This window comes from Thunnus thynnus, chromosome 20, assembly GCF_963924715.1.
Source record: "Thunnus thynnus chromosome 20, fThuThy2.1, whole genome shotgun sequence".
NCBI lineage: Eukaryota > Metazoa > Chordata > Actinopteri > Scombriformes > Scombridae > Thunnus > Thunnus thynnus.
Window position 1 is genome coordinate 13,751,852 of NC_089536.1, and position 26,194 is coordinate 13,778,045.

General features: G+C 39.0%; 1 protein-coding gene across 2 annotated transcripts in view; it reads left to right on the plus strand.

Annotated features, from left to right (window-relative positions):
- The window catches only part of atrnl1b (attractin-like 1b), an 80,754-nt gene that overhangs the window by 5,560 nt on the left and 49,000 nt on the right, over positions 1 to 26,194 (plus strand). Inside the window, exons 3-20 of one of the 2 annotated variants that reach the window (XM_067575537.1) lie at positions 451 to 564; positions 937 to 1,065; positions 1,564 to 1,772; positions 3,850 to 4,024; positions 4,825 to 4,912; positions 5,290 to 5,551; positions 6,278 to 6,461; positions 6,587 to 6,741; positions 7,311 to 7,395; positions 7,836 to 8,050; positions 8,610 to 8,728; positions 9,102 to 9,234; positions 11,745 to 11,932; positions 13,583 to 13,796; positions 13,891 to 14,082; positions 18,913 to 19,146; positions 21,112 to 21,249; positions 24,086 to 24,179. In XM_067575537.1, the coding sequence (XP_067431638.1) occupies positions 451 to 564; positions 937 to 1,065; positions 1,564 to 1,772; positions 3,850 to 4,024; positions 4,825 to 4,912; positions 5,290 to 5,551; positions 6,278 to 6,461; positions 6,587 to 6,741; positions 7,311 to 7,395; positions 7,836 to 8,050; positions 8,610 to 8,728; positions 9,102 to 9,234; positions 11,745 to 11,932; positions 13,583 to 13,796; positions 13,891 to 14,082; positions 18,913 to 19,146; positions 21,112 to 21,249; positions 24,086 to 24,179 (2,928 nt within the window). Of the gene's footprint in view, positions 1 to 450; positions 565 to 936; positions 1,066 to 1,563; positions 1,773 to 3,849; positions 4,025 to 4,824; positions 4,913 to 5,289; positions 5,552 to 6,277; positions 6,462 to 6,586; positions 6,742 to 7,310; positions 7,396 to 7,835; positions 8,051 to 8,609; positions 8,729 to 9,101; positions 9,235 to 11,744; positions 11,933 to 13,582; positions 13,797 to 13,890; positions 14,083 to 18,234; positions 18,341 to 18,912; positions 19,147 to 21,111; positions 21,250 to 24,085; positions 24,180 to 26,194 lie in introns of those variants that run through there. The other variant, XR_010924783.1, reaches the window with a different exon arrangement.

The following is a 26,194-nucleotide window of genomic DNA, read 5'->3' on the forward strand; positions in this document are numbered from 1 at the left end:
CTTTATTGCCAGGATGGAAACGAAGGGCAGCATGTGGGAAATCTAAAAATATCCTGGGGGGGGGGGGGGGGGGGGGGATGTATTTGTCACTTTTACAGTGTTCTCCTTTTGTTGTTTTGGTGAAATGATAATTCATATGTAGTTTGGTCCATGACATGCTAACAATTTATGTTTTTTTTAACTTCATTGATGATGCTTAAGTATGTTAATGAATAAGCAATTAGGATGTTTTTGTTCAGTTCTACACAAATTACTTGATGTGATGGTGAACATGATGTGTGGGTGGACATCAAGAGTGTAATTACACTAAAATAAAAATAATACGTCAGTGTTATTATCCATGAATACTGATGCAATTCTCAGGACCCTGCAGTGATTAAAAATGTATGTCGTTCAAATGTTTATCTATGAAACCTAAGCATTTTTCCTCTTGTTTTCTTCTTCCTACAGTCCAAACGCGGTTCTTCGGTTAAGGTTTAACCATTTTGCCACAGAATGTAGTTGGGACCATATGTACATCTATGATGGAGACTCGATATATGCTCCTCTGGTTGCTGTTTTCAGGTGAGAAACTCCAAAGTAGTGAGGCAGCAAGTTTACTTTACTGAGACAGGTCCAGAATGTTGACAGATGACATAAGTGTGTACTAATAACGGTGAGGTCAGTTTCTATTATTATTATTACTATCGTTATTATTAAGTGTTTTGTGAAAAGAAAAAAAAGATCATGAAATAACTTGAATCAAGCAACTTTGTCAAAGAAGAGATTCTTTTCTTCTGATTTGACAGTTTAGTTTAACTTACTCTTCCTCATTTATTCTCACATATATTTGGTCCTTCTCCTTTAGCAGAGATTTACAGGCTCGTCACTGCAACTGGGAAATGGTGAGAGTTGACAGAAAGTGACATCAGTGAAATTTCTGCTTTCTGTCCACAGCGGTCTGATTGTACCAGAAGTCCGGGGAAATGAGACGGTTCCTGAGGTTGAGACCACTTCAGGCTACGCACTACTACACTTTTTCAGCGATGCTGCCTATAACCTCACAGGATTTGAAATATTTTACTCGTAAGTACTGTATCTAGGTTATGAATTTGGGGAAAGAAAAAAAAACACAACATAAAACCTTACATAGTTTATATTTTTAGTGTCGGGTGCCTCAGCAGGAACCCAATTCCAAACCCTTGAGGTATGTTTGCACACAGTGTTGTAGGCCGTATATCAGTATTTTTATAACGGTCTCTCTGGTTTATTTTATTTTTCTTACAGTGAACTGGTTTTTGTTTCCTCTAACTGCTGATGGATGGTGATATTTTTGCGTCCCATATTTCAGCAACAAAAAGACAGTTACAAGTGCTTTTCTGGACTAAAACCTACAGCAACAATCACCGTTAATGACCAGTGACCCGCTCAATAGTTTTTCATTTATTACCAATCTTTTTATCCCACTCACCTTTGCCAAAAAAATAAATGATACTCATCAGTCTTCATCAGTCAGGCTAAGGTCTCCGTGTGGCGGAAATACTCCTTACAGTTTTGGCTAAATGAAAACATCTTTCTGTCCAGGATCAACTCTTGTCCCAATAACTGCTCTGGCCATGGGAAGTGCACCCCTGGGAACTCTGCCGCTAGCAGAGTGTACTGTGAATGTGACAAGTATTGGAAAGGTGAGGCCTGCGACATCCCCTACTGCAGGAACAACTGCGGCAGCCCCGACCACGGATATTGCGACCTCACCGGGGAGAAGTTGTGCGTCTGCAATGACAGTTGGCAAGGTAAAAGGAAGTGCTGTCCAAACACAGGAAATGTTCACATCAGGATCTTAATTTGAAGTAAAAGTAAAAGTAGAAGTACAGGTGGGATTGGGCCTTTCTTTTCACCATATATCCACATGTATACTTTAAAATGTCTTGCTAATAATACCGTATTTAACCAAATATAAGACGGCCCTGATTATAAGATGACCTCCCTTTTCCAACTCCTGTTTTTTGAAAAAGACTTTGTAAAGATACAACACGCTGTCACAATTGTCCTTTTGAGACAGTTTCCCTGAGACACTATTAATCCAAGGAGGGGAGAGCCCTCATCCTTGAAGGCTTTTCTCTCGTAAAAGTGAAGTAAAACCATGAAAGCAGAGTGTAAATTGCATATTTGTGCAGCTTGTCAATCAGTCCCACTCACTCCTGTCAAGCTCTTGTAAATAGTAAAAATTATTTTCTCCAGCAGTTCACATTTTTCAGGAACATTTCTGCAGCCGAGGCATCGGAAGACGCTTTTTAATTCGTTTTTCACTCGTCATGAATTTATTTCCCCTGCGGTGGTATAAGACATGACACAAACCTTCAGAAACTCCTGCATGTTAAACCGTGTTTACAAAACACTTATAGGGCTGACTGACTCTAAGAGACACTATAAACATACTTGAATATACTTACTAGCCAAGCAACATTAAGGATCTGATGTTACACTAAAAAACTCTGCAGTTTTAAAGAAAATCTGATCTTGTTACCAAGTAACAGTCTGGACTATATGACAATCCTCACTTTTTCAAATGTAATTCCCAGAATAAAATATCTTCTTATATTCGGGTCAGTGCAGTAATGATAAATATAGTAGGAAAGTAGCCATGAACAGGATTTTTAAAACACAAAGGCTAAGATATTTTCAAAATCTCACAGCAACATTCGGAGCATGACCAGATGTGATCTGACACACTCTGGAAGCCAACCAAACAGCATTTTATTTCATCTGAATCCAGGACTGAATCAGATGATCAAAACTAAAATTCTCTCAAACGTATGATTAAATCTAGGCTGAACTTTCTACTTGTTCAACTACTATATCTATTTTACTGAATAAGTTATAAATAATAACAGAGATAAAATATAGAATATTTAAGAACTGAAACTCAAAGATCGACTTTTAGAGAATCAAACTTTTTTTGCCAGATGGATTATATAGTTTTGATATAAGTAAATGTTATTCATGTTCTAACAGTGAGAGGCAAGATGAGATTCAATAACAAATTTTTTCAACTCAGAGCTTTAATGAATTCAGACATTTTCCCAACTTACACCTAGAATCTGACTGCGTAAGCAAATATGTGTGAAGTTTTATTGCTGGAGCATTACATGGTTTGGTGTCTTCACTGCATCTTCACTGTCAACTTCACTGATATGATCTTATAGTAAAAATATAGATTAATATTCTTGGAGTAACAGTTCACCCTCTCTTAAAGTTTTCCACAAAGCAAAACACTGAGCGATGAATCACACGTAACACAGTTTTGCAATCGAAAACGCCGTCGCTTCTCCTGTGTTTGTGGCAATTATGTAGTAAGACATAATGAAGAATGTGTTAGCAGACAAGTGTGAACAGCTGTGTTGTGTTGTGTCATAATGCTGATTGGTAACAAGTCAATAAGCCCTGTGACAGTGCGCTATTATGTGCCTCCAGCTGGAGGGGACCAACTGCTTTCAAGTGATGAAACTTGACAGAATCATTAGTGGAGGCATTAGGTTTTGTTTTTTTTCTTAGCGTGGCCTTCATTCACACAGTTTAAACACATTCACACCTCCCTGGCTGTCGTGTTCGTTTAAGGAGTGGTCATGCTTTTCTTATTGAGAGAGAGCGGTGTGTTTGCACTTCAAAGTGAGTAAGTAATGAAAATATGCCTCAGACCAAACGAAATCCATCATAAAGGAGATTCAGAATCAGATAAATGTAGGTCTTTATGTTAAAGAATTGCAATCACTTCGGAAACGTCGCTCTCATGACACAACAATGTCATTTACTAACATTTGCCTTTTAGCTGTAATTTCTTTCACATCATGTTCTTTTTGTCCCCCGCAGGCCCAGACTGCTCTCTGACCGTACCTTCCACCGAGTCCTTCTGGGTCTTACCCAGCGTCAAGCCCTTCGGCACGTCACTCGCCAGGGCTTCCCATAAGGCTGTGGTGCAGGAAAAGGTCATGTGGGTGGTGGGAGGATACACCTTCAACTTCAGCTCCTTCCAGATGATTCTCAAGTAAGCCGTAACAATAGCGTGCTTGTTTTTTTTTTTTCCACAAGCAGAATTCTCACTGTTTAATATACTGTTTACATTTTTGAGCGAAAAACAATCATTTGTTTCATCCTACAACAAGAGTTATTTCATTTTTTTTGTTCACAAACACCAAAACGTAGGACAACATTTTTGCCTTTCAGCCAAACGCATCAACTTTGTCACCGTTTATGTATTTTAGAACTACTTCTTGTTCTTTTTTGTCAAATCTGGGAAGGCTGAAGTTTCAGTGATGTGCTTCGTGGTTATCTTGTGATACATTCATTCTTTCTAAATTAAGATTTAGTCGTCACTCGGTGTATTTTGATGAGTCTGCAGATGAAATGCAGAACTGACATCTCCGCAGGGTCATGTCCTTGTTGTTCCCTCGTAAGTTTCCCCTTCCCTCCAGTTCGTTGTCAGGACAAGCTCGCTCCATCTGCTCACTGTAGGGTCACCAATGTGTGATGATGTTACCAGGAACAGTGCTTTATTGTGAATGCCTACATTCATTTGCCCGTGTTCTTGAGTGTGTCAAACCTCTCGCTTAATAAAAAAGCACTTTTGGCAACTGAAAGAGTTCAGCGGTACCTTCTGGTGAGAGGAGGTTGATCATGAGGTAAAAATCTATTTATGTGAAGTCACAGAAGGGCAAGCTAAATATGTGCAGTAATTCGGTGCGCAGTTAATGACTGTTTGTGTTCTTTACGCGTTTTCATGGTGTGTGTGTGTATGTGTGTTTGTTGAGTAGTTAAGAAGTAATGTTCTGTCGCTTTGCTCTGCAGCTACAACCTGGAGAGCGGCATCTGGAACACAGTGCCCATCAATAGTGGCCCCGTGCCAAGATACGGCCACTCGCTCGCTGCCTACCAGGTAAACAGACACATTCTCTGGGTGGAGAAGGAATTGATGAAAAACCAATGCTTTCAAAAGGAAGATGGCTTATTTTCAGTGTTAACACAAGTCATGTTCTTACATTGGTAAACAAACGTTTGTAATATATCCTGAAACACTGTGATATGACCACGTCTCCCTAAATAAATATCAGAGAAAAAAACGCACCGGAGATTTGAAATATAAGCAGATGAAATCATTTCAAGTAAAAACTGTTTGTTCATTTTATACCATTATGTTTTGACAGACCCTTTTATTTCACTTTTATTTTACACCAGCATCATCTTCTCTGCATACTTTTTTTGACATGGCTGCATTACGAAACATACAAATTAAATCTTTCCTCTCCCGCTCAGGATGATATCTACATGTTCGGTGGGAAGCTGGAAGCCGGTTGGGGGAACGTTACAGACGAGCTGTGGGTGTTCAACATACCCAGTAGGACGTGGCAACGCAGAAACCCTGTGGTCGGCCCACCTGCCCAGGCTCAGATTTACGCAGTGGAGGGTCACTCAGCCCATTGTGTTCTCCTAGACGGCGATGAGGCCATCATGCTGGTCATCTTTGGCTACTCCCCCATCTACAGCTACGTCAGCAACGTTCAAGAGTACAACCTGAGTATGTCATCAAAAGCAGACGCTTTGACGCTCACTCTGTCAGTTCTCTATATGTTTCCCTCCCATCGAATGATATTTGTTGCATTATGGGAAATGGTGTCTGCAAGGGACTTTAAAATAAAGAAATAAAACTGATACAGAAAGTAATTATTCAGATAAAAAAAGAACTTCACTGACTTCAATTTCAAATGATTCTACAAATAAATAATTTTTATAGCGATTTTTAATGAGCAGCTCTGCCTCATAGGGTTTGTAAGTACCAGAAGAATATTCCTTTCATCTTCAGTTTGCAGTAATATACAGTATATACCCCCTCCTCATACTGGAGGATAATGTTTTGATTACACTGAGCTCAGTTTCAAAGCCACAGCAGCCAAACTGAGTGCGATGGTGGTTTCAAATGGCACAGATAACTAACCATAATTACTAGAGTGCTTTGGAATCCACCTTTCTATTGAAAACTTGCCAGAAAAACCGTGGTACCAAAAACACCAGAATTTTTGGATACAAGAAGCTAAGAATCGGGGCCTATTTTTCTCACCATCCCTGCCGGTTTGTTTTTGGTTTCTGCCAAATTAAAAACAGATGTCTTCAAATGATGATTAAAGATTAAGGATAAAAAAAAAAAACTGTTTTCCATCATTTGTTTGGATAAAAAAATATTTTTGAATGGGAGGATGTTTTCTTTTCTTCTGTATTTATAGCTTTCTGTACACTTCTTTGTCAGGGTCCAACACTTGGTCGGTGCCTGAGACCAAAGGTGCCGTTCCCCAGGGAGGTTACGGCCACAGCAGCACGTACGACAGTGCCAGCAGCAGTGTGTATGTTCACGGAGGCTATAAGGCGCTGCCTGCCAACAAATACGGCCTTGTCGATGACCTTTACCGCTACGACGTTAACACGCGGACATGGTAAATCAGCGCATACATAGGCTTCTTTCTATATTCATTATGTATACCAGTCTGTGTGTAGGTTGCTGTGTATGACATGCTCTTCTTACTACTCTTGTCTTTGACACCCCTTTTCATGCATCCAGGTTCATTCTGAGAGAGAGCGGCTTTCCGCGGTACATGCACTCAGCTGCGCTGCTCAGCGGCACCCTGCTCATCTTCGGCGGCAACACGCACAACGACACGTCACTCAGCAACGGGGCCAAGTGTTTCTCTGCTGACTTCCTCGCCTATGACATCGGTAGGACTCATATCGGTGTTGACGTGCCACAATTTTGAACAGTGTTATCAGTAACTTGAATAATGTTTGTCAAAAGCCCACTCGTGTTCACTTTGTCTTCTCATTTAAAGACATGTATCTTATACATAATACTAATTCTATTAGTGAATGTCTGAATGTCTCAAGTGTGGTTGAAGTCCTTTATTACTTGTTATGTATGTGTTGAATTTTTAAAATGGCTTTTGAGGTCATGGTAGATGAGTTTTAAAGAGCAGCTAATGAGATTTTGTGGGTTATCATTAAATTAAGAGATTTAAAGAGATATTAAGGCAATATTAAAACATCTTCTTGCCTCCCCTCTTTCATTGTTGCACATATCTTCTCTTATCACCCAAATCAGAATGAATCACTTAGTAAAAACAACTCCTTTAAAAAAGGAGTAAAAGCCATATATCATAGTGAAAAGAACAGATAGAACTACATTAAGATGGACATTTAGATGTGTCTGTTTAGTTAGTTGCATAACATGCAAGCATACTGAGAATAAATGACTAAATAATCTTTCGCATGTGGTGTCGTGTTTCTCTCAGCCTGCGATGAGTGGAGGCTCCTGCCTAAGCCCGACTTGCACAGGGATATCAACCGCTTTGGACACTCTGCTGTGGTCAGCAACGGGTGAGTCTTTCTAAAGAGATCAGACCAAAACTCACCAGACAGATGCTTCAACCAGTCAAGTTTCAGTCTTCAGTAAAGCCTCATTTCATTTTTTTGACCAAGTAACAATTATTCTGTGATCCAGATACTCAAAAACATCAATAAAAATGTAATTATAAGTCTGTTTTCACCATTAGAAAACATTATTTAGCCGTGTTTTTTATGTGCCGCACACATATTTATTTATTTTCTGATACTTAAATTACAGTTCTCTTGCATAACATTAACCCAATAACTGACAGTATCCTCAGCAGTGCATCTGTTGTTTGTTAAGACTTGTTGTTGATTGCCAGGCTAATTAATGCCTTGACTATGAATTTGAAATAGAATTTTTTTTTCCAAAGGTCCTGCCAATGTCTTCATATCGCTCCTTATTGTTTATCTTCTCTTTTCTTCACCAGGTCCATGTATGTGTTTGGGGGCTTCTCCGGTGTGTTGCTCAACGATGTGCTTGTATACCGACCCCCCAGCTGCCAGGCCTTCTTGGCAGAGGAGGGGTGTGTGAAGGCCGGGCCAGGGGTCCGCTGCATCTGGAGCAGAGGCCGCTGTCTCCCCTGGGAACCCAGCATGGCTAATGGAAGCCTCAATCCTGCCCCATTCTGCCCCCCTAAAGCTGGTGAGACAGACAACCAGTCAGACAGCACATTAGACATTGGAAGTGTGCCTGGGTTGAGAGGTGAAATATCACACAATAATAATAATTATATATAATTTATAAAAATAATAATATAATATAGTACTTGATGGTGGGTCAAAGGAGACTTTTTGGACTCAGATCTTCTCTTCTGATTGAGTCTTTCTTTCCAAATCTGCCAAAGGATGCCTGATGGTCCACTATTTATGTAGAATTATTATTTCCAAACCCATCTGCTCATCTTCATCCCTCTCTCAGTGGGAGACAACACATAAATTTGGTCTCAGCTATTCCAAATTACTACTATGGTTTTAGTTTTGAATTTGCCATTACGCCATCAGGATATCAACTAGTTACACGCAAACTGAATGTTACAAAGAAACTTGTTTTCAATCATCTGGATTCCCAAACACAGGAACAATTTCTTACTTCATATGAGTAAATATTCTTTTATGTACTCAAAAAACACATTTTGACTATATGTACACATTCACACACTGATTCCTGCACTCTGTTTTCTCTCTCTCTCATCTCTCTGTAGTCACAGTTGACGAGCGTTGCTACCGGTTCTCGGACTGTGCCAGCTGTACAGCAAACACCAACGGGTGCCAATGGTGTGACGACAAGAAGTGCATCTCTGCCTCAAGCAACTGTACCTCTGTGAGTGGTCCAACAGGGGGCGTCGGAGCACTTCTGTTCTTGTGCTCAGCTCCCTGAAACATTCACTTGCACACTTAAGCATACACACACATTTTTTTTTTTTTCCAAGATTTTGTGAGCTGGGGTTACTGGAGCAACATCAGTGGAGAAATCAAGTAATAAATCCGATGATGACGATGCCTCATTTTACAGTTCTCACAGCATGCTGCACATTTTGCAACAGTCTGTTGCGTCATTGTAAAAACAGGACTGTGCTTTATTCACTCATGTGGCTTTACTGAAGTGTCCAACACTCCCTGATCCATCTAAAAACGAAACCTTCTGTTCAACCCTCCTCACTTCTTCTGTATTCTCTCCTCCTCTCCTGCCGTAGAACGTGAAGAACTTCACTGAGTGTCCGGTGCGAAACGAGCAGGTGTGCAGCAAGCTTGCCAACTGCAAGAGCTGCTCGCTGAATCTCAACTGTCAGTGGGACCAAAATCAGTCAGAGTGCCACGCTTTGCCTGGTAAGAAAGATGCTGCATAAGCACATTTTCATACGTATGAGCTCATGCCATGTTACTGAAGTTTGTAGATTCAGTCTTTGTCCTCAGATTTGCAGGAGGACAGTGTCAGGTTGTGGGAAAACAAAAGGAAAAAGTCAGTTTTTATTCTGTTAGTAAGTGTAGCACTTGCCATGGATAAAAATGGATGAGAGCGAGCACTTCATAAAACATAATAAGACTTCACCCACATTCAGAAAACAAATAAATATTCAGATATTCATTTATTTTTACTATCCAGATCTGGTTGTTGTTTTCAGCAGACCTGAATGGGAGACACTGCAAAATATAAAGGATTTTACCAAGTTGGGGCTGCCACTGTACATCTGATTCAAACACAGCATCTGGTGTTTGCAGAGATGTACTTTCATGATGTCACTCTGATGTTGTTTATCACGTCTGGCGGTGTGTTTAGTTTACCTCTCACCCGCTAACTCCCCCTCCAAATGTTGAGGCTCGCCGTATCTGAAGAAATGTTGCTGTCACTTCATCCATAATTCTTATTTCACAAAGCCTTGTCGCTTGAGGGATCATTGCAGCAGTGGGAGCCGCAAATCATATCTGGGATGTGATGTATTCTTGATGCCTGAGAAGGAGTCTCTGCACAGCTGACATGCACAAAATGCCTATATACACATCTATGTGTGCATTTACTATATTTTTATGAGAAGCAGTGACAGGCAATTTGGCCTCCAAAAGTCATTTCATTTCTTTAAGTCAAATTAGTGCAATGTGAGACATCCAAACACACATAAAGCCCTCAGTTGTAAGTCCCCTGTGGTTTGGATGAACACAGATTTCTTGCACTACTACCACTACTTTTTCTACTTGGGGTCTTTTTTTTTTGGTGCATAGCCCCCCCCTATTGAGCAGTGTTTAAATAATTATCTGACTCGAATTATTCATTTCTATTATTATTCATTTTCACACAAATTTTATGAAATAAATGCTTCAGGGCTGCAACAATTATCGTTTTTGAAATACCTGAACAGAACACAAATGCTTCTACCAAACCCTGTACTTCATTAACACTGGCTAGCTGTATTATGTTCAGAAGCCTCCTGATGTTATTAAAGGAACTCCTTCCTTTTAATAAAGCCTGTTTGATCATGTTTTACTATTGATATTGATATTAGTGGTTCAAGCCTCAAAGTCAAGACTTAAGCCAAAATCTTTGCATCTACATTAATAAGTGATACAGGCCTGTAAGACGCTGGCTTTTCAGGGTACTTGTTTTTAATCAAAATCAAACAGACATTGGCTAATGACATGGTAAACGGTGGGGAATGTAGAAGCTATAGTTATAGGAGTGAGCTTATTTTTAAAGGCCTTAAACCATTCCACCAGAATCCCATCTGGGCCCGGGGATTTGCCACTGCGCATTAGGGCTATTGCCTTTAATATTTCCTCCTCCTGAATGGATTTCCCCAGAAATTTTTGCTGTTAGTGTTGGTAATTTAATTTTTAGAAAATAACTTGTCCAGTTCTTCTTCGGTGCTATTATTGTTGGATTTATATAATGGCTTTTAAAATGATACAATGAAGACGAAACTACCGTTTTTCCTGTCAAAATGTCTTTTCCCTCCAGTATCTCGAATTCCTGCTATTGTATTATGATATTATTTCTGGTTAAGTAGACGTGCCAGATATTTACTAGGTTTGTTACCATATTCACACAGTCATTGCCTTTTGATAAAATAATGACATAGAAGCTTTCTCATTCAGAACTGAATTTAGCACCCCTCTGATAATTTGGATTTGAATGAGATTTGTTTTAGTTGGATTAGATTTATGAGCTAACTCCGCCTTTTTTTTTTTTTTTAACTCTGCTTCCAATTTGTTTTGCTTCAGCAGCAGTGTTATCTTTCAGTGTGACATGTATGAGATAGTGAATCCTCTAAAGCAAGCCTTTGCAGAGTCCCAGAGAAATTCAGGATTTATTTCACTGTTGTCATTCATATAAAAATAGATCTACCTCTGCCTCCATCTCTTTTTTTTTTTTTTTTTTTAATTCCTTGTCATTAAGTAGATATGATGGAAATTGCCACCTGTGTGCACCCAATGTAGCTTCACTCAAACACCTGCATTTGTTTTTCCATATGCATCTACTGGAGACCTGTCTAATTTGTCACCACCCAGCACTATAAGAGAGCATTTGTATTCCTCCAAGTCTGCTGCTACCCTAGTCTTAAATTAAGGGGGCAGTGGATTAGGAGCATATATGTTCATCATAGTGTCACGTATACCATAAATTGTACCATGGACAAGGCTATATCTGCCAACAGGGTCCTGTTTACATGTGCTAAGTGCAAATGGAATGGCCCTGTCAGTCAAAATAGCTCAAATGTGAATATTTTCTGGTTTATTTAGTCTTCTATCATAGTAAACTAAATGTTAAACTGTAACATTTTAACTTCTTTACATGTCTCGGCCCAGTATCATCATCTTGTCATCAAACTGTTTCTTTCTTGCAGCCCAGCAGTGCAGTGAGGGTTGGAGCCAGGTGGGGGAGGCCTGCTTGAGGATCAACTCTAGCCGGGAGAGTTACGACAACGCCCAACACTACTGCAAGAACCTCCACGGAAACATCGCATCACTCACCACCTCCAAACAAGTGGACTTTGTGCTAGAGGAACTAAAGAAGCTACAGCAACAAGATAAGGTAAACATAAGAAAATACATGGAACAAAACTGCTGGAATTGCGAAAGTCTGAGAGTTAAGTTGAGTGGTTGGATGCTTCATGCCAACAATAAAAACTGTATATCAGATTCTGTCAATGTTTTCTTGAAAGCTGGGTGATTGAGTATACAGTTTATAAGTTTCCTGACTGATTGCGGCCCTCCTTTAAGGTTGTGTAATTCTTGCCTTTGAGCCAATTTTCCATCTAATTGTTTTCTATGAGGCAGTGCCAAAAGCTGTATGGTTTGTATTTGACTGTGAAGCTTTTACAAGTTAGACAAAGGCTGGCTGTACATAGTCTTGCTTCTGAGATACGGCACACAGTAAATCAGACTGAGATAATCACACCTCACTTTTGCCTTTTTTGAACTTTTTTAAGCCTTTGTAACATTTTATTAAACACAGTTTCCTCCGTCTGCTTTATAGTGTGAACCAGGGCCACATGATTCACCGTCTGTAGGAGCAATCATAAGCACTTTAACGCAATCACCTCATGCCCACCGCAGACTTACACTAATCACCGCTTCGCCGCCGAGTGAGCGGCTCAAGTGTTTGGACAACAGTTATTCTCTCTGGCTGGACATAAAGAATGACGAATGCCGACCAATATCCCTGCTGCAAAGTTGGCCTCTTAACGACAACACTGGAATAAAGACAGACAATTAATCTAGAGAGGCTGTAAAGAAAAGACTCCTCCAGGAATAAATGCATTTTACCGTATTGAGGAACCAATTATTTTCATAACACCTGAGTTTTAATTATCTTTTTTTATGGCGGTTAGCGCAACGATTTGAGTGGCTTTGTTAATTTGTGCGGTAAGGCAAAAATAAATACCGTGTCAGGCTGCAGCTCTAACACCTACAGTATCTAAAACATTGACTGATGAGTCTGCTTGACATGTAATTTTCACTTTGAACAAATTCCATTGCTTTTTTTTTAAAGTGTATATTTAAATTTTCTGATTTATGCTCAAAAATCAAAAAGAAATCAATCAAATTTGACCATCTTCAAGTTCAAATTTCCAGAGTTTCCACTGCGCCCATTCTGTGGTATTCTTCAACTGTCCAGTCAGCCCAGAACTAAAATCAAGACTACCACATAAAATGTAACTCATAATGATGATTGGTTCATAGAGAATGTTTAAATAGTCCTAACAACATCCTGATTCAAGCCTCTTCATCTTTAATGGAAATGATAAAATTTGCTTTTGGGCGAACGTCCACCTTCTCCTTCTCTCTCTCTCTTCATCTCCTCCTCGCACTGAAAGAAAATTATGGAGTCTACTGATGATTTTGGTTTGGTCATGCCTGCTGTATTCATGAGGATGTCATTTGTCGTCAGTCTGCTCAGTTGAAACTCGCCTGTTTGTTCCAAACACAACCTTGACATGTCATTTCCCGTCATTTTCCCCATTATATTAAAAGTTGAATCCTGAAGGCAAAAAAAGGAATCATATCTGTGAAATTATTTTCAGTCGACTTCTTAATGGCATTCTTGGTGTAAATGCAGTAGCCATTCATTTCTTTAAATGGCATGATGGAGCAGAAAGGGAGGCACACTGATGAAATGTTATCTTACATATAAATACCCAGTGGCTTTTCAGGCGTTTAGCTTTCTGCTGTGTCCCCTCAGCGGCTGTCTCCCTGGGTGGGCCTGAGGAAAATCAACGTGTCGTACTGGGGTTGGGAGGACATGTCTCCCTTCACCAACAGCAGCCTGCGCTGGTTGCCCGGTGAGCCCAGTGACTCGGGTTTCTGTGCCTACCTGGAGGAGCCTCAGGTGTCGGGTCTCAGGGCCAATCCATGCACCGCCACTGCCCATGGCCTCATCTGCGAAAAAGCTACTGGTGAGAGACACACACATACATACACACACACAAATTTTAACGCAATTACAGAGTTAATTAAGAAATAATCATTATCTTTATTCATCCTGTCCAGGGAATCCTAATCAGAGTGCCCGTCCATCCTGTAAGAAGCCTTGCTCGCTGCACACCAACTGTGCCAACTGCACGAGCCAGGCCATGGAGTGTATGTGGTGCGGCAGTGCACAGCGCTGCGTCGACTCCACTGCCTATGTCATCTCTTTTCCCTATGGCCAGTGTCTGGAGTGGCAAACTGGTGATTGTGTGGGTAAGTGTCTTTTACTGAAACTAATCGAGATGAGGCTTCTTTAAAGTCTATAGTCTGGCATTAAGGTGGCCAGCAATAAGCTTTCCTAGATTGGCTCCTGTAAGCAGTCAATATTCATCACTGAGAGAAAGGAGGTTAAGGGAGAAAAAACGGCTTATCGTGGAACGTGTTTGTGTCAGAGGGAAATTGTATTAGTTTCCTGTGATTGGCTTTGAAAGCTGTTTTTTCTTTTGTAATGGCCAATTAGTTCCACATATAGTCACCCCAACTGTTAGATTTCCCTGCTGACCAGGCTGCAGATGGACTCTTTACCATTAGCTGGCTTTGAGTAGTTTAAAGACAGTCACGCATCAAGAAACTGTTTTAGAGATGGCTACAAATAACCTCACTCCGTGAACGAGAGGAGTGCATAATGGGAATGCCTGCGCTTAATGTGAATGTTTTTAGAAAAAAAAAACAATTAGCAGTAGAATCTCTGAAATGTTTTTCAGTCAGGCAACTTAAGGCCACAGAAGTGTTATTTCAGTGATGTACCTCTGCTGCTTTAATGTTATTTTATATTATTATGAATACCAGTGTCCATGATTAATGTATTTTAGATACTATCTGGGCTCATTATTTATGTGTATTTAACTTGTTATTAAGGTATTTGGCCAAAGCCCCCCTTAAATAAAGTATTTGAAATGAAAACAATGAAAGTGCACTTTTTTAGGCACTCAGCGGCTATTTTTCTTATTATGTCAAAGCTCTGTGAACCTACCTTCCATTGCAACAAAATCTTCATAACATAAATACTTCTAAAACAATATATACCAAAGATTTTACAAAACTTTTTCTTTTTGGTTACAAATATACATCCACTTTATTGAAACACTCAGTAATATCTCATTGAAAATGGTGTTTGCTGCTTTCAAGACAATTCACCAAGAAACATGATGGAAAGTGAAGATACCTGTACTATAGATGAAATATTCTCTCTGACTGCACATGTCCGTGTCGTCTTTATGTAAACCTGTCATTAAAAGTTAGCTAAAACTCAAAGTCTGTCATTTTACCATATTTAGTCATTTCATCCTTGATCACCCAGTACATAACTTGCTAGAGTACATACTTGCATACTTACATCAGAGCAGTTTTGGGGCTATCTAAATAATATGAATGACTTAGTTTGACCCATTTGAAGAGACTTCACACAAAACAAGTAATGAAGAAGACAGAAGCAAAAAAAAAAGGCATTACCCATCATGGTTGGACAGATAAGGAAAGACGCTATGATTCAATAATGAAACAGTATCTCGGAGCGTTATTCTTTTTATTATCATGTCTAAAAGTAATGCAAGTAAGTGTTCACACAGAGGTGAAACTCTTAACAGTATTTTCTCTTGCACAGTGGTTAGTTGATCAAAGAGCTCCTGTACCTGAAGGTCAGTGGTCTTGTTTGGGTTGGTGCTGTTGTGCTGTGTGATGTATGAATTATGCCCACAGTTGTGTCAGATCGTAAAAACATCTCAGATCAGTTTAGTGAGTAACAAATTCAGGGAGCTGAAGGGTACGGTCTCAAAATAATTTGTGTCGGCCAGTATTAGGTAACCCAGAGACGTTTCTGTACACTCTGTACACACATTTGTCTCGAGGAATTTATCCCTTTCGGCATGAAGGACAAAGAAGGTTGTCCTATAAATTTATTCTTTTCTTTCTGTTTGTTCTGCTTGACTTTGCTCCTTCACATTCACTCTCGTAGTTTCAATCACCTCTCCTGTCTTTAATTATCTCAGCTACTTTAGTCCTCAACTCCTCATTTTCAGTATGAGTTGGAGGCTGAGTACGCCACATAAATGCACTTAAAACCATAAACCTGGGATAGAATACTCAGAAGTATGATTGTCTGCAGGGCCGCTTTCAAAGGGCACGCTGTTTCTATTTTTGATGCTCCCATTAGCAGAGGTCTAATAGATGCTAGTAGTTTGTAGCTTTGCTGTGGGGAAGGACTGTTTGTTTATTTATTTATTTATTTATTGAGGAGAACGTATGTAAAAATGTTCCCTGCAAGTCAAAAGCTCAAGCCTGCTCTGAACACTTAGTTTTCGTACCAGCAGCTACTTTGCTCAGGCTGAGAGACTCCTCAATTCATCCTCTGCACTCCAATATAAAAAATAGAATTATTTCTATGACTTATTATTTATTAATCCATTTATATCATTTCTGTTTTTGTGAGTAGCATTAAGGGACTACAAACTACATTTTGTTATACAATCTTGTGTCGTAATATGATAATAAATGAATCTTGAACTTGAAGTTACCTCTGTTCCCTCCTTGTGATGACAGCATATTGTTCATGCATGCCTACAAATGGCTGTCCATGCTGTAGCCTTTGTTGCTAAGGTTGTTCTATGGGTTGCATGGCTCTCATATTTCAGATCGGATTTTGATATATTAAAGAAGTTTCCATTTTGAGTAAATAACGAGAAAAAGAAGTGAAATCCGGCTACTACTGTTTGTTTACGTAGCCTTCGGAGCCGGTTGAAGTCTGCAGAGAGGCAGCTTCCAGAAGCTAACCAATCAGAATAGAGTGGTCTCATTGGTGGGAGGGGTTGCCTTAAAGAGATAGGAGCTAAAACAGCCTATTTCAGACAGAGGCTGAACCGAGAGGCTGCATAAAGGGCCAGTATAAGATAAATAAATATCTTATAATAATAATAAGATAAATCATGTAAATGTATTCTAGTAGAGCCCCAGAATATAATATAAATATAAATATAGACCTGGAAATATGCACGATATATCCCCTTTAAATGCAGTTACTGTATGATGAAATACACCTCACAGAATTGATAATCCAAAATACCTCTTCAACTTCTGTGTAGCTACATCTTACAGATCAAACAGCCAAACCAGACACATGGTCATCTGTGCCATGAACACGAAGTCTTTGGGTTTCATCAAGGTAGTTCAGAAAAAGTGAATTCCCTCTGCGTTGAGTTCAGACAGAATTTTAAACATGCAAGGTTGAATTGACTTTCCCCTTTTCCTCATAGTATTTTCCTTCATCTTTGATTTAATCTTTTATATTAGGACAGACCTTTATGCTCCCTACACCGACTTCACTGTTTCACTTCTTGCAGTTAGTTGTTGTTTACAGTGTTAATATAGAAAATGAACTATTAGTAACTACTGGGAAATCTTAATGCATCTCTGGTATCACAATATTCACAAACATGCTTTGGTCTTTAAAAATCTACATAGGCTCACAGGGATCTTTGTTGATTTAATGCAGCAATTGTTATCCGTTGATTGCATGGTACATTAAAACACATCACTGAAAAGACTGATTTTCATCACATTGCCATCACATATGCAAAACCTCAAACTGAAGTAGTGAGGGTTGTCATTTTAATCGATAATCTTGATAATGTGCGGTCTAGCGGGAACAGCCTGAAGACACAGATTAAAGCAAGTGTAACCCCATGAGATGTCCAACAGCACGATGGATATACAATGACCTGATCTAATAAAATTCCTTCTTTTAGAGTCCTAATCTTTAAAGTCACATTTTGATGTAATTTGCGACGGAGTATAAAACTGAGAAAGGTTTTGAAGTTTAACTCAATTAGATCATAAAAATGCACTTGAAAGCTTCCGTAAATAAATGCAGACATGTCAGCCTGGGCCAGAAAAGTATTTTTCTCTTATTTGCTAGTTTTAGGACTGTTAACACCAGATGAAGCAAGACTTCCTTTGCTGTACAGACCCAGACATAATCACCATCCATTTTATTTAACAGCTCCAGGCATCAGAGTTAGTCATTCATGTTCACACGTATTGATTTATCTGTCAAAATCCATATGAAATATGTGGATTTTGTTTTTATTCTTTATTTCAACATGCTTATGTGTTGTGTCAAGACAAAAGCCCTAAGCCAGCTTTTCTTTTCTTCTACTGGTGTGTTCCTGAGAAATCTGCCACTTATGTCCTCTAGTCAAAACAAACTTAAATGGCCTTACTTTGTGCTGATTGCTCTTGCGTTGTCATGGTTTCACATCCATTAGCAGAATAGCTGGAGATGTGTTTGACATAAACTGAGGTAAAAGCATTCAGTGTTTGTCTCCTTAAAATAGTAGTGGCATTTTCTCCCCTAAAGTGTCTGTCTGGCAGGCAAGTGGCGACGCTGAGACTTGTCAAGCAATTCAGTGGCCAGAAAGTTCATCCCCCAACTGACAGAACAGCATCGCTCCCTTGGGTTTTGAAGTTTTGGAGTGAGGTGCCACTTCACACATCACATTTAAGCCTTTCAGTGAACTTTGCTCGAATCACAAACTTTTCCCCAGCTCTGGTTTGCTGACACATTTCCCTGTGTCATTCTGTGCTTTCCCCTCCTCTCCATCAACTGTTTAATGCTCTGATTCTTATCTTCTTATCTGCTCTCAGATCTGTTGTCCTGACAGCTCACTAGATAACGAGTTTATGTGTCAGTGCAAATGCGCTTTAATCTGCAGGTCCTGTTCAAGCCTTAGAATTTATTATTGAAGATGTCCAATAAAAAGGCTGAAATTGTTCCTAAAAGCTACATCTTTTAAGCATTTTGTTTGCTGTTGCATTGGTTCTTTGTTGCTGGTGCTGTATGCTACTGTTTATTTCAAGGTGACCCTGGTAAATAAATGTTAAGATGAAGTAAAAATGAATAAATGTGGCTAATAAAAGAATATAAACAAATAAGCTAAGGTAGATTTTGACTCTTGAAAGAGGTTAAATCTGTTTAGAATAGAGTCAAACATAAAAACATAAATCTTTTCAATATGACACAAATTCTCTCACCCTCCGTCTCTCCTTCAGCCCAGAACTGTTCAGGCCTGCGGACGTGTTCCCAGTGCTTGGAGCAGCCCGAGTGCGGCTGGTGTGGAGACCCCAGCAGTACAGGAAAGGGCCTGTGCATGGAGGGCTCGTACCGGGGGCCCATGAAGAGACCGGCGAAGCAGGGCCAGCAGGGCCAGTCCCTGGACATGAGCCTGGAGCCAGGCAGCTGTCCCAAAGACAAGGGCTACGAGTGGGCCTTCATTCAGTGCCCCGGTGAGCGATCCACTTCCTGTCCTCCTTACTGAAATTACAGATCACGTGTCATAAGTGTATCCACTTGAGAGGTGGTTGCTACATATTGACGGTCATGTCTCAAGTTTAAAAAGATGTTCTTATCAAAGATTCCTGTTACAGCATCTCTATGCAACCAATCCCTCCCTGCTGACTCCATGTAACCTTATGCTTGTAGTCAGATCAACCACGTCATGTAAGCTGATCATATACTCGCTGAAAGTTGTAATTTGAGAACGTAATGAGTACTCAGTGCCTTGCTGGTATCAATAATAGTAAAACCTTGAGAAGTATTGTATTTTGTAAGATCCATATAACAATAAACATATAATATAATATAACATATAAGTCAAGACATCATATATAAAGAGGTTTAGCTGATATTTTGCTTTATTACAGGATAAAACCTGTAGGTCTGAAGCTCAGTGTCATTGATTTTTTTTTCTTTTTGAAAATATTATTCCTTTACTCTCATATAGTGTTATTTTTACAAAAAGGCATTTTCCATCCTATAACCTGTGACGTCATATTGATGCACAGATACACTGTGAATAAATCATAAAAGACTCAAAAGCACAGTAATAGTTTTTTAGTGGTAGCGGTAGATTATTTATAACTAACCCTATCAATTGTAACAATTAGTTGAGGCTTAGTGCTACACAGCTTACTGTGGCCTAAAAACAAGCTCATCTTGATATAAATCACAATATAAACACTAAGGCTGAACAATTCATCGAAATTTCATCAAAATCGTAATATGACCTACTGCAGTTTTCAAATCACAGGAGGCGCAATATTCGTCAAAGGAGAAATATGCGTCAAAATACCATTTTAAATTGAATATTGCTGTGCTACAGATGTCCTAGCCCACACATCTAACTCTACAGACTTAAGAAAACATCTTTTTTTGGTACAGATCCCCACAAAAATCACAACATAATCATTTTAATATATTTTTCAATGAAAATGAGAAAAATTATGTAAAAAGTAATAGTACCTCTTATATCACACATCATATCTTATATCGCAAATGCAATATCAGTCAAAATAATCGCTATTAGATATTTTTTCAAAACCGTTCAGCCCTAATAAACACACTGCAGCTAATGCTTTTTTTCACTGTGGGTTAATCTATTATTTTCTCAATTTATCCATTAATTGTTTTAATATTTAAAATGTCAGAAAATAATTAAAGGTAGAGTCCAACTTGATCTCTTCAAACAGTATGAAATCGTATTCATATATTATTCAGTAAGAAAACCAGAAGATATTCATATTTGAAAAGTCAGAATAATGGAGTAGTAATGACAGCTATAAACACATTAATTACATTTTTTTTCTATTAGGTTTATAATTTGTATTTCCAATAGGAGGATTGACTGTATGTTCATTTAGAGTTGCAGCCATGTTAAATTGTTTTTAAAAGGCAGGTCTGATTTGAATAATAATTACTATGACATGGCAGACACAAGCTACTGACAGCTGTAATAGGTCTGTGTTGCTTTTTTTAGGAAGCAATCACAGCAACATCCCTGGGTGTAAGTTGTGCTGGGCTGTTTATTTGCTACAGCGAGGAAAATCAAAATGATTGTGTGACTTATACACAAAATATTCAAAAATCACTCTGTACAAAAAGGTGCCTGTGTGACTCGCAGACAGGTGGAGGACGTGACAACATGCATGTTTGCAGAAAATCACCCTTCTTGCCCCCAAATTTTAAAAATAATGATCCATGGTAGCCCTGTCCTCCCAGTATCCCCCACTTTAGGGATACAGTACCCGTAGTAAATGCAAGTTTGCCACTGTTTCAAATCCTTGATTTTCACACTCATTTATTTCCTAAATATCTAGTTAATAAGCAGCTGTGAAAGTAAAGTTAAAACAGTGAAATTTACCTCTGACCCTGCAGTCACATTAATCCTTAACCCCTCTTTATTCCCTCTGCAGCGTGCCAGTGTAATGGCCACAGCACATGCGTGAACGGCAGCGTGTGTGAACAGTGTCGCAACCTCACCACCGGTCCTCACTGCCAGACCTGCATGCCTGGTTACCATGGAGACCCCACTAATGGTGGCAAATGCCAGGGTGAGTGCCGCATCGCCACAGAAATTAGTCATTCCGCACACATGAGCCTTAATGGATGCACTTGTTATCATTTAGGTGAAGCTTTTGCCTTTCAGCCTCGAAACCCCTCAACTCTTTTCACATTCATCTCTAAACATTTATGCTCATTTGTTGTAACTTATAGCAGCAAACATTATTAAGGTTTAACAGATACAATAATACAATTTATCTTCTCCATTTTATTTTATTTGGAGCAGACCTGGTATATGTAAATGATAATTAAACTGGTAGATGAATGTAATCTACTTATTGAATTCCAATTAGTACATTGTTATGCCCTGTGTAATGAACATACAGTAATACAGTATCATATCCAACAGAGGGCACTATTGTATATCGCTGAGAGCAGTGACAATTTGTCTGACCTACTTGATTAATGACAATATTACTCAGTTTGTTGGTTTCATGAGACTTAAAAAAAACAACAAAAGCCACAGAAAGTGGTTCGGTCTCCGCTGCTTCATGTTTGGCCGTGGCAAGTCCACTGAAATACCACTCTCACTAGAGACGAGCTAGAGAAAATATCAAGATGTTTTCCTGACATTGGAGTGATTGTAGAGCAGAAGTGTGTACACTGTGGGAACTGCAGGTGAGACTGAAGGTCAAACACTCGCTTCTTGTGTTACCGTGGCTGCTGCCCTTCAAACCAAGCTTTGTTGAAAATAAAAACGTGTGCACTTCATGTATCTCGAGTGAACACACATATACAGGGCCGGTTGGCTGGGTGAAGAAACATCAATGTGTTAAAGGCAACATACACAAATGTTAACAAATATAAATGCAGTGATGTGATTTCTTTTTTAAAATTTCATCTATATTTTTGCTATATAAAAAATAAGTTTTTAGAATAGCACATGATTCAGATTTATTATCTGTGTCACCTGCTCAATGCAGAACACATTTTCTTGATTGACTGCAACCTATAATTTATACAGCGTTCCTGTTTTCAAAGCACCGAACACTTTCTGAATTTTAATGCGTGGAACGGGTGTAAACATTAAGTTGTCAGCATAGAAATGGATATTTAATCAAATATAAAGTAAGTATGTGTATTTGATAACCGGCTTTTTATTAAATGAATTGACTGAATCTGTCAAGAGGAGATTTACTCTACACTCTTCCCTGATGAGACATGAATAGCATTCCTGAGAAATTACATGTAGGCTATTGTTTGAATTGCTATACAGGGGAGACACACACACACACACATACACACCTGGGAGCTTTATGGTCTCAGATGCATAGGCTATAGCTGAAACCTGTAAAGTGAAACTACACAGGTGAGCATCTGTGAAGGGAATATTCTTCTCATTCTTTTAGAGCCCGAGGACAAAATGACTTAAAATCGTTATGTCCTATTACTACATGCGAAAAAAACCATGCTTTTATTTAAAGACATAGTGTTTGTTTTTACATACATTAGTAGAAAAACTTCTTATCCTCATCCAATTAACCTGCTAGCCGTCAATAACAGGAAGACCAGGAGATTCAGTTAAAAGAAGTCCTGTTGCCTGAAATATTCATATGTACCATCTTGGGAAAATGTGCTAAGAAGAAGGTTTAGCACCAGAGGGATAAACAATACCCACTGACCTTCTGTAATACACCTTCTCAGTGTTTTAAAGCTTAGTGAACCAAAAGGAATAGGTCCGTTTTTTTTTTTGTTTTGCAAATGCAAACCTGAAAGGGTGCCACAGCGTTCAAGGAGCCAATTCACTCATTTTCCATGCATCCACTGCTGCACTGTTTATATTCTACACACACGCACACACACATATGCCCAGTGGGTATGGTAGTGTCCTATCCAGGGGGGGATATTTCTCTCCATCATGTATCAGATCTTTGAAGTTCAGCCAGTCTTTTGGGAAATACACTTGTTTACCATCTTACCCAGATTGATATCAATTTCATCTCTCTGTGCTTTCAGTACAGCAGAAGGGATGCGGTTAGCCTAGCTTAGCACAAAGGCTGGAAGCAATGGGAAACTGCTAGCCTCATGCTTTTAAAAGTGGAGGGAAAAACAACTGTTATGGCACAGATGGTGGGAATTGTAGACTATATTGTGCCTTCAGCAGATCCTTAACTCAAAGGTTTTTAAGATTGGAGAGGCTTAACTAGCATGTGCGTGTAGGCAGACACACAAACCAAACCTTGACTTTATAAACCTTTTTTAGCAATGTTTAAAGAACCCCTCCAGACATGTTTTAGCACATATAAAAATCCTCTGATTGGAATAATAGATTGTGTTACCATGTAAAAAATCCTTAAAATGGCTTCTACCTCATTCAAAATCCAGAATCTATGAATATCCAAACATGCTTCATTTCAAAAGTTTAACTGCTCGACACAAAATGTGTCCTACTTTACTGAAAAGTCCATTCTCAGTGTGTGTGTGCACTGGAGGTTTCAAGTTTCCACATCACACTGATAAAAATTGTATACTCGCCCTCAATTGGCTCCAAACTAGTTGTGATGCCATTAAACACAGATTTTTCAACAGATGAATGTGAAAACAGCTTTCTAGTGTCAAATTCTGCACGTACGTCATTCTGCACAGTCTAACTCAAACCTCTGACTGAAGGAATAAAGGTTGCAAATTGCAACAAACTGAAAAAAACTCATTTTCAGAGGATTATATACCAATTAAAACCCTTTCCCTTCTGCTGTATGCCACAAAATTCTACACATTGCACCTTTAATGCAAATGAATGACGTGTCCATCCTTCTGTTTTCTTTGCTACGCTCTCTTTCTCTCTTACCCATATTTTTTTCCATCTGTGTTTTTTGCCCCTTCCAGCCTGTAAGTGTAATGGCCATGCAAGCGTGTGCCAGGTGTTAACTGGCAAGTGCTTCTGCACCACCAAGGGGATCAAAGGAGATCAGTGCCAGCTGTGAGTACTCTGACCACATGCTCACACACACACAACCGTGAAAAAAAACAGAAGATCAGTGTAGTCATGATGTGTTTTTAAATGCTTGCATGTTCAAATTGTTTGGTCAGTTCAGTATCTCTAGACTCTTTCCCACAAAAAAGTTGAGATGGACAACAGGGAGGTCAAATGAGAGATATGCTATCAGTGCTCCAACTGAAATTCACTGACTTAAGGTAATGTCAATCAGAAGTGAGTATCTGGGCTGCCTGTCAACTCGCCAGTAATCACTTAGGATGGAGCCCTGATGAAACGCTGCAGGCTATTTTAAGGGAGACCCATTTTGACAAGTGAGATGGATGCATATGGGAAAGCGCTATGTGCCGTTTATAATATTTTGCATAAATTGTGACCCAAAAAAAAACCCCTGAATTTGTGTTCTGTAATTCTGGCAATCACATGTTTATGGAGACAAAGTCACAGTGGAAAGTTACCTGAAAACTGGAGCTGTTAAAGAAGATGAATGCAGTTAGAGTAGAAGTCAGCCTCTTACTTTAGATTTAATATATATATAGATATAATATAATCAGACAGAATGATTGATAAAATGGTATTAATTCAATATAATGTATATTGTAATGGTTGGTAGGGAACCCAGAAGAATTGGTAACTTTTACAAAACAAATCCCTGATATTGCAGGAATATTGGATTAGGAACGCTCTTCTATTTAATTGTATGTCTGTCATATTGCAAAGTTAATTTAGTTGTTATTGGAGTGCTGCCAAGGATCAGAAAGACACAAAAACATAATACACATTAAATGGAAATTAACTTTATGTGATTTGGAATCATTACTTACTCTGACTTTCAGTAACCTTTTTCTCTTAATTGCATAATGGGTTTCATAGGCTGAGACCACAGTTCATTTAAATCATAACCGCCAAAGCAAATTTGCAAATCAAATAAGTGACTCATGACTTTTATGACTCAGTCATAAGCATTGATTTCTGACCACTGAGAGCAGCTCTGTTTCCTCTCATGTCGAGGTTAGGATGTTATCATTTTTCGGTGGTGTAAACAGAGAAAACCGTCAATTGGTGTTGGCCAGAAACTCCACCTCCAGCATGATTTCTGCTGACTGGGTGGATTCCCCTCGGGTGTAGGAGGACCATCTCCACTTAGCTGTCTACTTTCCCAGTTGTAAGCAGAATGGACACTGATGTTTTTAATACCCCTAATGCAGTAAGAGTTATGGAAGGGTCACTTACAAACACGAGGGCACATACACACCCACTCAGCACACCATGCCATGATTTCTCTCTCTCTCTCTCTTTCTCCCTCTCTCTCTCTCTCTGTCTCTAAAATCACATCCTTAAAATCTCTCCACTGAGTGCTTAGATCGGATCCTCTGTGTCTTCATCTTGGTTTTGCGCACACTGTTTGGCACACATTGATATCTGCCTGCATGGCATCATTTCTATTTTTTTAATTATACATTTCAAAGTCACAAGTTTCAAACAATATTTAAGATAATTGTTTAGTTGTTAGTTTTACAATAAATTACTCCAGATAAATGATAAAAATCAGTAAATACTCATAATCCTGAAATACTCGGTACACACTAGAAAAAGAACGGATCAGTATCACGTTATAATGTGAAGAGTTAATTGTTATAACAAGATGTTTTTCAAGTAATAACAAGGTATTTCTACATTATTACAAAGAAACTTTTCTTGATACAACAATATATTCTTTACCTTGTTATAATGTGAAACCTTTCTTCTTATAACGATATACCATTTATCTTGTTATAATGTGAAACGTTTCATGTTATGACGAGATAACCTATATTGTTATAACGTGAAACTCATGTTTTAATGAGTAAACAGTGTGCATGTACCGGCTCTCTACAGTGAAGACTGTGTGTGTGTAAGGTGCCCAGAGCTTACAGCGTGTCACTGGTCATCAAGTATGTTCGATACTGAACGAGTTAGAGAAAACGCAGATGTATCGCACAGATAGAACTGAATAAAAG